This window comes from Macaca nemestrina, chromosome 9 (assembly GCF_043159975.1).
Source record: "Macaca nemestrina isolate mMacNem1 chromosome 9, mMacNem.hap1, whole genome shotgun sequence".
NCBI classification, from domain to species: domain Eukaryota; kingdom Metazoa; phylum Chordata; class Mammalia; order Primates; family Cercopithecidae; genus Macaca; species Macaca nemestrina.
In genome coordinates this window covers 120,599,349-120,613,956 of record NC_092133.1, presented here as the reverse complement: position 1 = coordinate 120,613,956, position 14,608 = coordinate 120,599,349, and the positions used below count along the sequence as shown (strand labels likewise).

At 41.3% G+C, this 14,608-nt stretch overlaps 1 protein-coding gene across 1 annotated transcript in view; it reads right to left on the bottom strand.

Moving 5' to 3' along the window:
• The window catches only part of C9H10orf67 (chromosome 9 C10orf67 homolog), a 139,092-nt gene that overhangs the window by 111,880 nt on the left and 12,604 nt on the right, over window positions 1-14,608 (bottom strand). Inside the window, exons 4-5 of the mRNA XM_071068740.1 lie at window positions 3,314-3,457; window positions 1,670-1,744 (exon numbers count right to left, since the gene is read on the bottom strand). Coding sequence (XP_070924841.1) covers window positions 1,670-1,744; window positions 3,314-3,457 — 219 coding nt within the window. The remainder of the gene's footprint in view (window positions 1-1,669; window positions 1,745-3,313; window positions 3,458-14,608) is intronic.

Here is a 14,608-nt window from a genome sequence, read left to right as displayed (position 1 = left end):
GGTAAATTGCATGTCACAGGGGTTTGGTGTAAGATTATTCCATCACCCAGGTAATAAGCATAGTACTCAATAGGTAGTTTTTGATCCTCACCCTCCTCCCAACCTCCACCCTCCACTCTCTAGTAGGCCCCCGTGTCTACTGTTCCCTTCGTGTCCATATGTTCTCAATGTTTAGCTCTCACTTACAAGTAAGAACACACAATATTTGGTTTTCTGTTCCTGTATTAATTTGCTTAGGATAGTGGCCTCCAGCTCCCTCCATGTTACTGCAAAGGATGTGATTTTATTCTTTTTTATGGCTATGTAATATTCCATGGTGTATATGTACCACATTTTTTTTTATCCAGTCCACCGTTGATGGGCATCTAGGTTGATTTCATGTCTTTGCTATTGTGAACAGTGCTGCAATGAACACACACATGCATGTGTCTTTATGGTAGAATGATGTATCTTTCTTTGGATATATACCCAGCAAAGGGATTGCTTGGTCAAATGGTAGTTCTGTTTCAATTTCTTTCAGAAGTCTCCAAGCTGCTTTCCACGGTGGCTGAACTAATTTACATTCCCATCAGCAGTGTATAAGCAAGTGTTCCATTGTCTCTGCAACCTCACCAGCATCTGTTATTTTTTTGACTTTTTAATAACCATTCTGACCAGTGTGAGGTGATATCTTCAGGAGTCCCTTTTACTTAGAAAGAACCACCTCCCCCAAAATCTCACAGCCAACTCACCTTCAGGTCTCATTGGTTAGGGACCTGACTTTGCCTATGTCTGTGCTATAGCTAAAAAGGGAGCTGGAAGAGGAAGAATCTAGCATTTTGGTTTCTATAGTTGGAAGTGCCCCTGTTAGTAAAAAGCAGTGGGGAGAATGTGCAGTGGAGAGAATGACATTTGAGCAGGCGGCAGCACTGTCTGCCACAGGTACAGGTGACCATTCAGGCATTTAGCAATCAGTAGCTGGTTGTTAATTATGTACCAGTCACAGCGCTAAAGGCAGAGGCACAGCAGAGAGTAACACACAGGAGATCCTTAAGGTTGACAGTCTGGCACGGAACAAAGACACTTCACAAGCAATTACATAATTAAATACAGAATGTGTTGAGTGCTATGATAAGAAGCTTGCAAACAGTGCCCAAAAAGAAATATGCAAAAAATTTACTTATGGAAGTATATTGAAATGCAAGGTGAGGATATAGTTATAAATGCTAAACGAAGAACAAGGTCTTTGCTGAGTCTAAAAAAACCACTAAAGGTAGGAATTTTCCCATTGTGAAGGAAAATGAAGCATGTGTCTGGCAGATAAAAATGTCCCTGTCATTACAAAAGTTAATCCACCAACTGGAATTTACTACAGATTCTCTGAACTCTCTCTTAGGACCATCTGACCTTCGTCTACTCAGCTATGACCACACCAAATAAACTTTGGATTACTTTAATACATGCCCAGGTGTCCTGAATATCAGATTAGAATTTTCCAGTTTCTAGAAAGCTTTATAATGTGAGCATAAACAGTCTTAGGCCTGATCCCTCTAAGGTGACCTGAAAATTGAGGAAACAGGCCTTCAGAGCTGGAAACACAGACTGGGAAGCCAAGGTGATCCCCATTCCTTGCACACAGCAGCTGAAGCTAGCCTTGCCCACAACCATAGCACCAAAAACAAAAACTCACCTGGTACATTCCTTTGATAACAGCTATGGCATCGGCTAACTGCTGATTGAAGGATTTTCTCATCTTATCCTCATTCTGCAAATAAAAATAAACGCAATAAGCACCATAATGTATTTCCAAATATGACCCACACCTGCTAGGGAGGGACTCAGTAAAAAAAACATCATCTGAATCATCACAATCTCTTGAAAACTTCAATTCATAATAATTTCTCCCACCCTGTAGCTATTATGACACATTTTATTTTTACTTAACCAAAAGCCATAGAGAGATCATATGGATAAAATATATACAGATAATTTGAACACTTCATTTCATTTTTCACTTGAGTAAAGTCTTTTAGTGCCTTCCTAAAACTGTTTTTAAAAGTTGTAAAGTCTATTTGTGATGCCTATCTTCTTCTAGTCCTTGTACTTTTTGAATGGAATATGCTCATGAAAAGAAATCTATAGTGCTAATCTGCAAACTAGAGTTATTTTCTGATTAATCAAATAATTTGATTAGATCTGTTTAGATTAACAATAGAAGAGAGTGCATTTAAAAAAAAAATACCCATGATTCTGATATCAATTCTGATCTCAGCATGGAGTATAAACAACAAATACGCTTTATCCTTTTCTAAAAAAAATTTATTTTTACATTTATTTTGCAGAGATGGGGTATTGCTTTGTTGCCCAGGCTGATCTCGAACTCCTGGGCTCAGACTATCCTCCCGCTTCAACCTTTCAAAGTGCTGGGATTACAGGCCTGAGCCATCGCCTCCCAGCCTCAAATAGGCTTTAGAGTCAGATGGTATTGAATTTAAATATCATTGTGCCCTTTACTATCTGTCTGACCTTAAGCAAGTTACTTAACCTTGGCAAGCTGTTTCTTGATCTGTAAATCACAGACAATAGGATTTCCATTTTCACATTTTGAGAGATTTAAAGGGTAAATATATTTTAAAGGCTTAGCATGGTACTTAACATGGTGTGGTCAGCAAAAGATGGTTTTTGTTTGTTTTTATGGCACAGAAATAATAGTAATGTCCGTTTGTTTTGTTTTTTGTTTTTCTGAGATGGGGGTCTCGACTTATCACCCAGGCTAGAGTGCAGTGGTGTGATCATAGCTCACTGAAGCCTTGAACTCCTGGGCTCGAGTGATTCCCCTGTCTCAGACTCCTAAGTGGCTGGGGACTACAGGTCTGCAACACCACATCTGGCTCATGCTTTTATTCTTTGAAAAGACAGGGTCTCACTATGTTGCCCAAGCTGGTCTTGAACCCCCAGCTTCAAGCCAGGCTCCCATCCTGGCTTCCCAAAGTGGCAGGATTAGAGGCATGTGTGCCTGGCCTCTCTTGTTTTTTAACTGGTGACCTTGAACAAGTTATTAGCCTTTCTGTGCCTCAGTTTTCTCATCTGTAAAAGAGGGAAAATAATTGTGCCTACTTCGTAAGGTGAATGTGAGAATTAAATCAGTTCATATGCTAAGTACTTACACAAGTCCCTGACAAATAGTGAAGCTCTATGTATTAATTACCACGTAAGATACAACTAATGCAAATTACACTGCCCTCACAAGTTACTAAATTCTAAACTGCACTGCATACACATCTAGCACAGTATCGACCCACACATAAAACAAAAGAAGTAAGAGAACATTTACCTGTTGATAATGCTTTTCAATTTCCAGGATCCTGTCATGTAGAATGTTGAAGAGACTCAAAGATTCCTCTTTCAGTCGGTCCTCAAACTTCAACTGAAGCAATTGTTTGAGGAACCCAAAATCCACCTGGAGGGATTTCATCATCTAAAAATGGAAAATATTATCCTTAGCAAACTAACGTAGGAACAGAAAACCAAATACTGCATGTTGTCACTTGGTAAGTGGGAGCGAAATGATGAGAACTCATGCACACAAAGAGGGGAGCAACACACACTGGGGCCTACTTAGGGCGGTGAGCGGGAGGAGGGAGAGGATCAGGGAAAATAACTAATGGGAACTAGCGTTAGTATCTGGGTGATGAAATAATCTGTACAACAAACCCATGTGACATGAGTTTACCTATGTAACAAACCTGCATATGTACCCCTAAACCTAAAAGTTGAATATATATATATACACACACGCATTAAATAAAAAATGGAAAAAATGTACATTATTATAGAGAGTAAAGGTCCTCTGTGTAAAGATTCCAACACATTCTCTGGTTCTGGACATATAAGCTGGGTTCCTGGTCAGAGGTCTGTCCTGATTTTTAAGATGATTGTATGCATTGTGGAATTCCAGTAATTCCATCCTAGGTGACCAGGCTTTCAAAATGACAATTAATTTGCCAAACTAGCTGACGGACTAAAAGACGAGAGTTTCCTAGCAGTTTCTTCCCACACAGAAGAAAATATCTGTGTTTATATTGGCCTTCTGTCATACCTCAAAAGGTACAGTTCTCAAGATGTGGATTTCAGATCAGAAAAGAGAGGCATGAATCATCATTTGCTGAGAATCTACTAGCACAAGCATTTAAATATGTAACCAGCATGTTGACTAAGAACCATTTGTAATAATCAAAACACAGTGTATTTTTATCTACCCCCATCTATTTAAAATGTATTCACTAGGGCTCCCACCTGTAATCCCAACACTTTGGGAGGGTAAGGTGGGTGAATCAGGTGAGCCCAGGAGTTTGAAACCAGCCTGGACAATATAGTGAGACTCTATCTCTTCAAAAACTTAAAAGAAGAAAAAAAGAGAGATCTAAAAAAAAAATGTATTCTCTATGTAATCTTCCCCTGCTCTGAATGGAAATGACAAAATCCCATGACTTTTCTATTCATTCTTGGGAACATAGTCCTACTATCGCTACAAATACAGCCTCAGAGTAGCATTTAGAATATAACTACCAGGTGAGGTGGCTCATGCCTGTAATCCCAACACTTTGGGAGGCTGAGGTGGGCAGATCACCTGAAGTCAGGAGTTTGAGACCAACCTGGCTGACATGGTGAAACCGTGTCTCTACTAAAAATACAAAAAATTAGCCAAGTGTGGCAGCGCGCCCCTGTAATCCCAGCCACTTGGGAACTTGAACCCGGGAGATGGAGGTTGCAGTGAGCCAAGATCGCACCACTGCACTCCAGCCTGGGCAGCAGAGCAAGACTTCGTCTAAATACACACACACACACACACACACACACACACACACACACACACACGTGTATATATGTATATATAATATATACATTACATATATATGAGTTAAAATGCTTCCAACTTCATTCATAAGGTTTTTCCCTTTGTTGAGAGTAATGAAAAAGAGTGATTCACCTTTGAGCTCTCTCTGCTCACCCCCTTACCAGCACCCAAGTGGTTGTATCTCCACAAGGAACAAGGCAGCAGGGATAGAGGGGCAAGGATGTTCCTACCTGGTGGGGTGGCTTCACCATGGTGCTACAGGGCAGAAAAACTAACTTCTCTTCTTCCCTTGGGCACTGATGTAGCTTCTCTAGAGATTCTGATTGCCGGGACCCTCTCTTTTGTAGATGTATCTTGACCTAAGCAGATGCTTCTCTACTCTGAGTGGTCACTTGCTACTCCTTCCTTAGGTTCTATGAATCTGGAGTTCACCTCTTTCTTCTCCCTGCTGTTAGGGGTCCTTTGTTCTTCCAGATCACTCTACTGGACAGGACCCAAAATGACCCCACACTGGTTTCACCTCTCTCTCTCTCAGGGCCACATATGGTTTACGGGAAACAATTACACATCCTTTACCCCAATAACTCTGGAAGTGCAGACTGATCCCAATCAAGTCATTCTATCTTCTCATCACAGCCCCCTTTTGCTTCCTCAAGCATGAGTCAAGCACCAGTCCTTTGTGTCTTCTAAGGACAGCAAATACATTCAAGCTCCATTGAAGCCTGCCTTCCTAGCTTTGAGTTGAGGAGGATTGCTTCTGCTGCCCTTCTCCCATAAGAACCATGGCAATAGTTCTTTCTAGAGTCGGCTTCAGCAGTTTTTTCTCTTCAGTCCCTGACCTTATTTATTGTCCTTGATCTGATTCAAAAGCCGAGAGACATTCATCTAATGTGAAACATGCCCCTTGCAAAATCTGCAAATGGTTTCTAACTCACAGTTAGTTTGGAACTTGATGCCTGGTGTACTGGTATCCTGGGAAGACTTTCATTTTAGTATCCTCATACTGTATAGGAGGTTTTATTTTACAGGTGAGAATATCAAGACTTTGAGAAGTCAAGTGACAGCGTTTGGGTGGGGTCCCAGATGAAAAAAAATCAGAAAGACAAACTCTAAAATCACAGTAAAAGCTTTGAACAAGCCAGGCATGATGGCTTATGTCTGTAATCCCAGCACTTTGGGAGGCCAAGGAGGAAGGGCCACTTGAGGCCAGCAGTTAAGACCCGCCTAACAATATAGTAAGACCTCATCACTACAAAAAATTTAAAAATTAGTCAGGCATGGTGGTGTGTAGCCTGTAGTCTCAGCTACTTGGGAGGCTGAGATGAGAGGATCACTTGAGCCTAGGAGTTTGCGGCTGCTGTGAGCTATGATTGTGTTACCGCACTCCACCCTGGGCAAGAGAGGGAGACCCTGTCTCATAAACATAAAAACAAAAAACAAAAATGAAACCCACCTCTGAACAAACCTCTGGCTCATCCCTGAGAGATACATACATGGGGCAGACTGCAAATAGCCCAGCTAGAGATAATAGAACAAAACAAAGATTTGGCCTGAAAAAAATAAAAAAATTAAAAAAGACATAATTTTCTGTTTTAATCCAAACAGGTTAATTGTGTGGGGAAAAAAAACAAAAAACAAACAAACAAAAAAAAACCACCACCAACAACAAAAAACCCTCAGCATTCTTTAGGGGAATGTATCAGAACCCAGAAGATAACATCCACACTGTCTACAATATAATCCAAATTACTTGGATTGTATACAAAAACAGGAAAATGTGATTCAGTCTCAAGAAAAAAGATGATTGAAACCAATTCCAATATTACCAAAATGTCAGAATTGCCAAAGATGTTAAAGCAGTTATTATAACTATACATGAAGAAGAAAAATATGCTGTAATAAATGAAAAAAGAAAATACCACCAAAGAGAAAATTTTGAAAAAGAAAACAAATTCCTGAGTTGAAAAATATAACATCCAAAATTAAAACTTCACTGAAAGTACTTAATAGAAGAACAAGGATGGCAGAAAAAAACTGTGAACTTGAAGATGTATCAAATAAAAAACATAAAGCCGAAAGATTTTTAAAATTTTACAAAATGGACAGAATTTAGGGACTCGTGAGTTAATAACGAGAAGTCTAACATACAAGTAATTGGAATTGCAGAAGGAGAGGATAGAAAAAGTGGGGTACAACAAATATTTGAAGATATATTTAGTGGCTCCAAATCTCCCAAATTTGGTGAAACATGCAGATTATAGATGCTTAATTTATTTATCCAAGCAGGATAAATACATCGAAACCACACTTAGGTACATAATAATCAAGCTGTTGAAAACCAAAGATTAAAAGAAAATGCTGAAAGCAGACAGAAAAGAAACAGCTACATACAGGGGAATAACATTTGGAATGACTAATAATGGTTATTTTCTTAGACATTATTAACGCCTGCAGAGCAATTGTAAAGTGAGAAAACAAAACAAAACACAACTTGTCAACCCGGAATTCTATATTCAATGTAAAAACATTTTAAATAAAGAAAACAGAATTCATTGCCAAAATACCTACAGTAGGAGAATAGCTAAATAAAGTTTTTTGGGCTAAAGAGAAATAATTCGGGCTGGAAAGCTAGATCTTCAGGAAAGAATCAAGAGCAAAGGAAGATAAACATCTAGGTACATATAAAATACTAGCTTTCCTCTTATTAGCTTAAAATTTATAGCACTGTTATGAGTTTATAATGTATAATAGATGCAATACATATGATCCTCAGCATAAAAGATGGGAGGGTGGAAAACAGTTAGAAGGTTATTGCGTTTTACATGAAGTTGTGCAATATTAATGCTAAGTACACTATAATCCTTGCTGAACAAAGGATCAAAAGATCCTTAGAAATAATGAAAATTAAATGCAGAAAGAAGTACTGAGATATGGGAAAGAATGATGAGCAAATAAATTGGTAAATGTGAGTAAATCTAAACAAGCATTAATTGTATAAAACAATATGAAGAGTTAACTGCAAAAATATTAGGAGAAAACAACTGAAATACTTGATAATAATAATATAAAAGACAGAAGGGCACGATTAGAGATAAAGGTTCTATATTTCTTGTACTGTATGGTAGAAATTACAAATTCTAGTCAACTGTTGAATGTTCAAATTTGAGATTAATCATTAAAAGTATAAAGATAAAATAGTTAATTACTAGTAGAGAAGAGAATAGAAACTAAAGAAAAGTTAATACAATCACTGGAGAGTAGGGAAGGAGAAAAAAGAGGTATTGAAAAAATAAGATAAAGAGAAATTTAAAAAGAAGTTGGCAGAAAAATAATTTATCAGTAGTCAAAATTAATACTAATAGAATAAATTAGCTATTAAAAGAGATTATTAGATTGGATTTTTCAAAACCATATACAATTTATAAGAGATAATCTAAGATACAACACGGAAATAATGTCAGTGTAGAAAAGAGAAAGATTTGCCAGGTAAATACTAGCCTAGAGAATGTTGATACAGATAAATTAACATTGAACAAAAAGGACAATATGGCAAAAGTCTTCGTATAGAAAAAATATATGAATCCAATAATTAATACAGATTTTTAAAAAAATTTCCTGGCCAGGCACGTTGGCTCACAACTGTAATCCCAGCACTCTAGAAGGCTAAGGTGGGCAGATCACGAGGTCAGGAGTTTGAGACCAGCCTGGCCAACATGGTGAAACCCCATCTCTACTAAAAATACAAAAATTAGCCAGGCAAGGTGGCGTGAACCTGTAATCCCAGCTACTCGGGAGGCTGAGACAGGAGAATTGCTTGAACCTGGGAGGTGGAGGTTGCAGTGAGCCGAGATCGCACCACTGCGCTCCAGCCTGGGTGACAGGGCAAGACTCCAACTTAGGGAAAAAACAAAACAAAACAAAAAAATTCCTGTATTTGTGGCACGATGACAAAGACTGACCTCAGACAAAGCCTCAACACAAATTGCAACAAACACCGAATAATTTGTTTCACAAGGACTGTGTTCTCCAACAACAAAGCACTGAAGTATCAGCAATATAAAAATATTCTAAAAAGCATCTTTGCAAATTTAATAACTTTCTTATTATACAGATGACATGAACAAATTAAAAGAATAAATGAAAAATTTGAGTATTTAAATTTAAATACTAATAAAAATACTGTATTTCAAAGTTTGTAGAAGCTAAAAATGTAGTTAGTGGGAAATTTGTAGTTTTAACTGCCTACAAAAGAGAAGAAGAAAGCCTCAAAATCTATGATCTATAGGCATTGGTAGCTGTCAGCCCAATATCTGGTATCGTGGTTCTTCTTTACTGATGGAACCATGACATTGTCAAGGGCAGCAATGTGCAAAGCTAAAATACTTGTCCAAAGCTCCTTGTAATTCAAGGGGTCATGCGATACACTTATGGCCAAAGAAACATATGGCAAGGCTTTCTATGGAAAGTTCTTGCTTTCCTAAGATAGCTACTACCACACCTCCCTACTTCTCCCATATTCTCCTTCCATGGAGGCTGGAAGGGGAGCAGCCATCTTGCTACTGAATCAGAACTAGGGCAACAAAAGCCAGGCACTAATCGTGGAGATGTGAGAAGATAAAATGAATCTACATCACACAGATTGGAGAGCTACTGCACTAACTCTGGATTCTCTAACTCTACACCTCTTGATATTTTATGCAGCCAATGTAGTTGTTTTTTCTAAACACGGAGCTATATGCTATCCTAATTGATACCCAGCTCCAACTCAAGAAATTTAAAAAAAAAGAAAAACAAGCCAGGCATGGTGGCTCACACCTGTAATTCTAGCTCTTTGAGAAGCTGAGGCAGGAGGATCGCTTAAGCTTAGAAATTTGAGGCCAGCCTGGGCAACATAGTGATACCCCATCTCTACAAAAAATTTTAAAAATTAGCCAGGTGTGGTGGCATGTGCCTGTAGTTCCAGCTACTCAAGTGGCTGAGGCAGGAGGATCACTTGAGCCCAGGAGGTCAAGGCTGAAGTGAGCCCGTGATTCTGCCACTACACTCCAGCCTGGGCAACAAAGTGGACCCTATCTTATAAAACAAACACAAAAAAAAAAAAAAAAAAAAAAGAAAGAGTAAACAGAAAGAAAGAAGGAATAATAAATATAAGAAAATAAATTTATGAACTAGAAAATAAAGATACAATAAAGAGGATTAATACACACTAAAATTGGGGGTCTGAAAAAAAACCTAATGAAATAGACAATTCTGCCAAAAGTCACTAACAAAAAAAGAGAGGAGATATGCAGACAATACAGACAATATTAAACACTTAAAAAGGAATACAACTACAGATATAATACTGAAAAATAATAAGACAATAAACATTATACCCAAAATTTGAAGATTTAACAAAAATAAACTTTTACAGAAAAACATAACATCAAAACTGACCCAGAATATTTAATAAAATGGGAATACGTACATAACAAAATAACAATAGCTATAAAAATAAGCAGTTTTACATGCAATTTCTAACAAACATTGAAGAAATAGATATTCCCAATCTTATGTGAAGTATTCCAGAGAATAGACTAGGGAACACTTCTCATCTTATGAGGATACTGTGACCTTGGTACCAAGACTGAACAACAATAGTATAAGAAAAGAGTATTATAGGGTAAAGTCAGGAAGACCACGAACCCACCAGCAGGAACCAACTCCAGACACACCGGGAAGAAAAGGGAAGACCCTATCTCTACCAAAAATTTAAAAATTAGTTGGGCAAGGTGGTGCACTCCTGAAATCCCAGCTACTCAGCAGGCTGAGGTGGGAGGATTGCTTGATCCCAGGAGTTCAAGGTCACAGTGATTTATGATTGTCACTGCACTCCAGCTTGGGCAACAGAACAAGACCCTGTCTCAAAAAAAAAAAAGAAAAGAAAAAAAAAAAAGATAGAGAGAGAGAGAGAAAAGAAAAGAAAAAATTATAGGGCAATCTCACTTCAAACAGATGAAAATAAATCCTCAATAAAATAATAGCAAATAATGTAGAAATGCAAAAAGGAATATTATGATCCAATGATCCAGTTGGGTTTATTTCAGGAGGTAAAGGATGGTTTACTATTCAAAAACCAAATTTTACCACATCATCAGATAAAGGAGAAAAGCCATATGACTGCATGATCATCTCAATAAGTCCATGAAAAGAATTCAAACCCAGTCATACACGATTTTTAAAAACGTATTTTATTAATTAGAAATAGAAGAAGGCATCCTTAATCTAACATTTGTATCAAATTTTGGTTCAGCTATAACAAAAAATCCAAATAGCCAGGTTTGGTGGCTCATGCCTGTACTCCCAACACTTTGGGAGGCCAAGGCAGGACGATCACTTGAGGCCAGGGATTTAGGACCAGTCTGGGCAACATATTGAGACCCTGTCTCTACAAAAAAGTAGAAAAATATTAGCCAGCTGTGGTGGCACACACCTGTAGTCCCAGCTACTCAGTAGGCTGAGGTGGGAGGATCACTTGAGCCCAGGAAGTCAAGGCTGTTGTCACCTATGATCCTGCCACTGTACTCCAGTCTACGTGACAGAGTGAGACCCTGTCTAAAAAATAAATAAATAAATAAATAAATAAATAAATAAATAAATAAAATTTAAGTAACATAAGCATAAATGAGAAATAAGTTAATTTCCCTAGAAATCTACCTAAGCAATCAATGGGTGAAATGATCTAAGATTCTTCTGTTTTATTACTCTGCTGTATAGTGTTTCAACCTCATGGTCCAAACAGTAGGATCCATGCTCTAGCAGAAGAAGTAAGAAAAGGAAAACAGGAAAAAAGGAAGGAAAACCAGGAAGGGAAGGGGAGGGAAACTGGGAAGGGAAGGGGAGGGAAACCAGGAAGGGAGGGAAGGGGAAGGAAACCAGGAAGAAAGGGGAGGAGAGGGAAACTGGGAAAAGAAGGGAGGGGAGAGAAACAGGGAAAGGAGGGGAGGGGAGAAAAAGGGAGGGGACTGGAAGGGGCACCAGGACAGGAAGTGAAGGGAACCGAGACAGGAACCGGAAGGAAAGGGAAGGGAACCGAGAAGGGAACCAGGATGGGAACTGGTGACAGGTGAGGCCAGTTGGACTTCCTGGATCCAGTGGGGACTTGGGGAGCTTTCCTGTCTTACAAGAGGATTGTACAACGTACCAATCAGCACTCCGTAAAACGCACCAAACAGCGCTCTGTAAAACACACAAATCAGCGGGATTCTAAAAGTAGCCAATCACCGGGAGGATTGGCACTTTGATAGGACAGAAATGGGACACATGGGAGGGTACAATAACGGAATAAAAGCTGGCAGTGGCCCATGCCCTCCCACCCCCTCTTCCACAGGATGGAAGCTTTGTCCTTTTGCTCTTCACAATAAACCTTGCTACTGCTCACTCTTTGGGTCCGTGCCATCTTTAAGAGCTGTAACACTCACCACAAAAGTCTGTGGCTTCATTCTTGAAGTCAGGAAGACCATGAACCCACCAGCAGGAACCAATTCCAGACACACCGGGAAGAAAAGGGAAGGGAACTCGGACAGGAACCGGGAAGGGAAGGGAACCAGGATGGGAACCGCGGCAAGAACTGGCAAGGGAAGGAAAGGGAACCGGAACAGGAACCAGGATGGGAACTGGGAAAATAAGAGAACTGGGAAGGAAAGTGAACCGGGAAGGGAAAATAGGAAGGGAGGGGAAGGGAAACTGGGAGAAGAAGGGGAGGGAAACTGGGAGAAGAAGGGGAGGGAAACTGGGAGAAGAAGGGGAGGGAAACTGGGAAGAAAGAGAAGGACAGGGAAACTGGGAAGGTGAGGGAAACTGGGAAGGGGAGGAAAACTGGGAAGGGAGGGGAGGGGACCAGGACGGGAACTGGGAAGGGAATAAGGAAGGGAAGGGATGGGAACCAACTGGAAAGGGAACCGGGAAGGGAAGCGGAACGGGAACCAGGATGGGAAGGGAATCAGGAAGGCAAGGGAATCAGGAAGGCAAGGGAACCAGGAAGGGAAGGGAACCAGGACGGAACTGGAAAGGGAACCAGGAAGAGAAGGGAAGCAGGACAGAAACCAGTCAGGGAAAGAACTAGACGGGAACCGGAAACGGAACCGGGACTGGAACAGGGAAGGGAATCTGGACGGGAACTGGGACGGGAACAGGGAAGGAAAGGGAACTGCGATGGGAACCGGGAAGGGAAGGTAAACGGGAAGGGAAGAGAAACTGGGGAGGGAGGGGAGAGGAGAGGGAGGGAAAAGGTGAGAAGCCACAAAGGGTAAGGGGAGTAGGGGAGGGGACTTGAAAGGGAACCCGGACGGGAACCTGGACGAGAACCGGGAACGGAGGGGATCGGGAAGGTAAGGGAACCGGGACGGAAAATGGGAGGGGAACCGGAAATGGAACAGGGAAGGGAAAGGGACGGGACAGAACCGGAAGGGATGGGAACTGACGGGAACCCGGACGGGAACTGGGAAAAGAAGAGAAGGGACTGGGACGGGAACTGGGATGGGACTGGAAAGAGAAGGGAACCAGGACAGGAAATAGAGACAGGAACTGGGAAGGGAAGAGAAGGGAACTGGGACGGTAATAAAGGAAGGGAAGAAAACCGGTACGGGAACCGGGAAGGGAAAGGAAGGGAACCGGGACGGAACCGAGAAGGGAAGGGAATCGGGGAGGTAACCGAGGAGTGAAGGGAACCGGGATGGGAAGGGGAGGAAAACCGTGAAGGGAAGGGGAGGGAAACCGGGATGGGAGAGAAGGGGAGGGAAACCGGGATGTGAGAGAAGTGGAAGGAAACCGGGAAGCGAGGGGAGGGGACCGGGAAGGAAACTGGGACTGGAACCAGTACGGGCACCAGGAAGGGGAAGGAAACCAGGAAGGAAGTGGAGGGGAGGAGAGACTGGGACGGGAGCCAGGATGGGAAGGGGAAGGGGAGGGAACCGGGCGGGAACCGGGAAGGGAGGGGAAGGGAACCAGGACTGGAACCGGAAAGGGAAGGGAAGGGAACCAGGAAAGGAAGGGAAGGGAAGTGGGATGGGAACCAGGAAGGGAGGAGAAGGGAACCGGGAAGGGAAAAGAGGGGAACCGGGACGGGAACCCGGAAGGGCAGGGCACTGGGACCGGAAGGGAAGGGAACCGGAATGGGAACCGGGACGGAAACCGGGAAGGTAAAGGAAGGGAACCGGGATGGGGAAGGGAGGGGAACCGGGAAGGAAACCGGGAAGGGAAAGGAAGGGAACGGGGATGGAGAGGGGACGGGGTTGGGGGGTAGGTAGGGGAACCAGGCGGGAAGAAGGGGAGGGGAGGGGAAAAGGGAAAGTGAAGGGAAAAGGAAGCGAAAAGGGAAAGGGAAGGAAGGGAAGGGGAATGGGAAGGAGCAGGGAGGGAAAGAGGAGTGAGGGGAGAAGTGACAGAGGGCGTATGTGAACTGTGTCTCAAAGAAGGTTCCCCGGAGCTGCCATAGACCATTTCCATCTGAATCCTACTGACCATAACATGGTCATTTGGACACACTTAGTTACAAAAGAGTAAAATAAAATGTTTCTGAAAGTATAAAAGAAGACAATAAACTGGCAAATATGTAGGAAAGAGACATTCTCAAAAGTTAGTAGCAGGAGTGTAAATTGGTACAATCTCTATGCAGGGCACTTTGGCAATATCCTTCAAAATGACTAATTCATACATCCTCTGACTCAGAAATTCCACTTTTAAGAATTTACATCACAGATTTACTGGCATATGAGTATGTGCAGGACTATT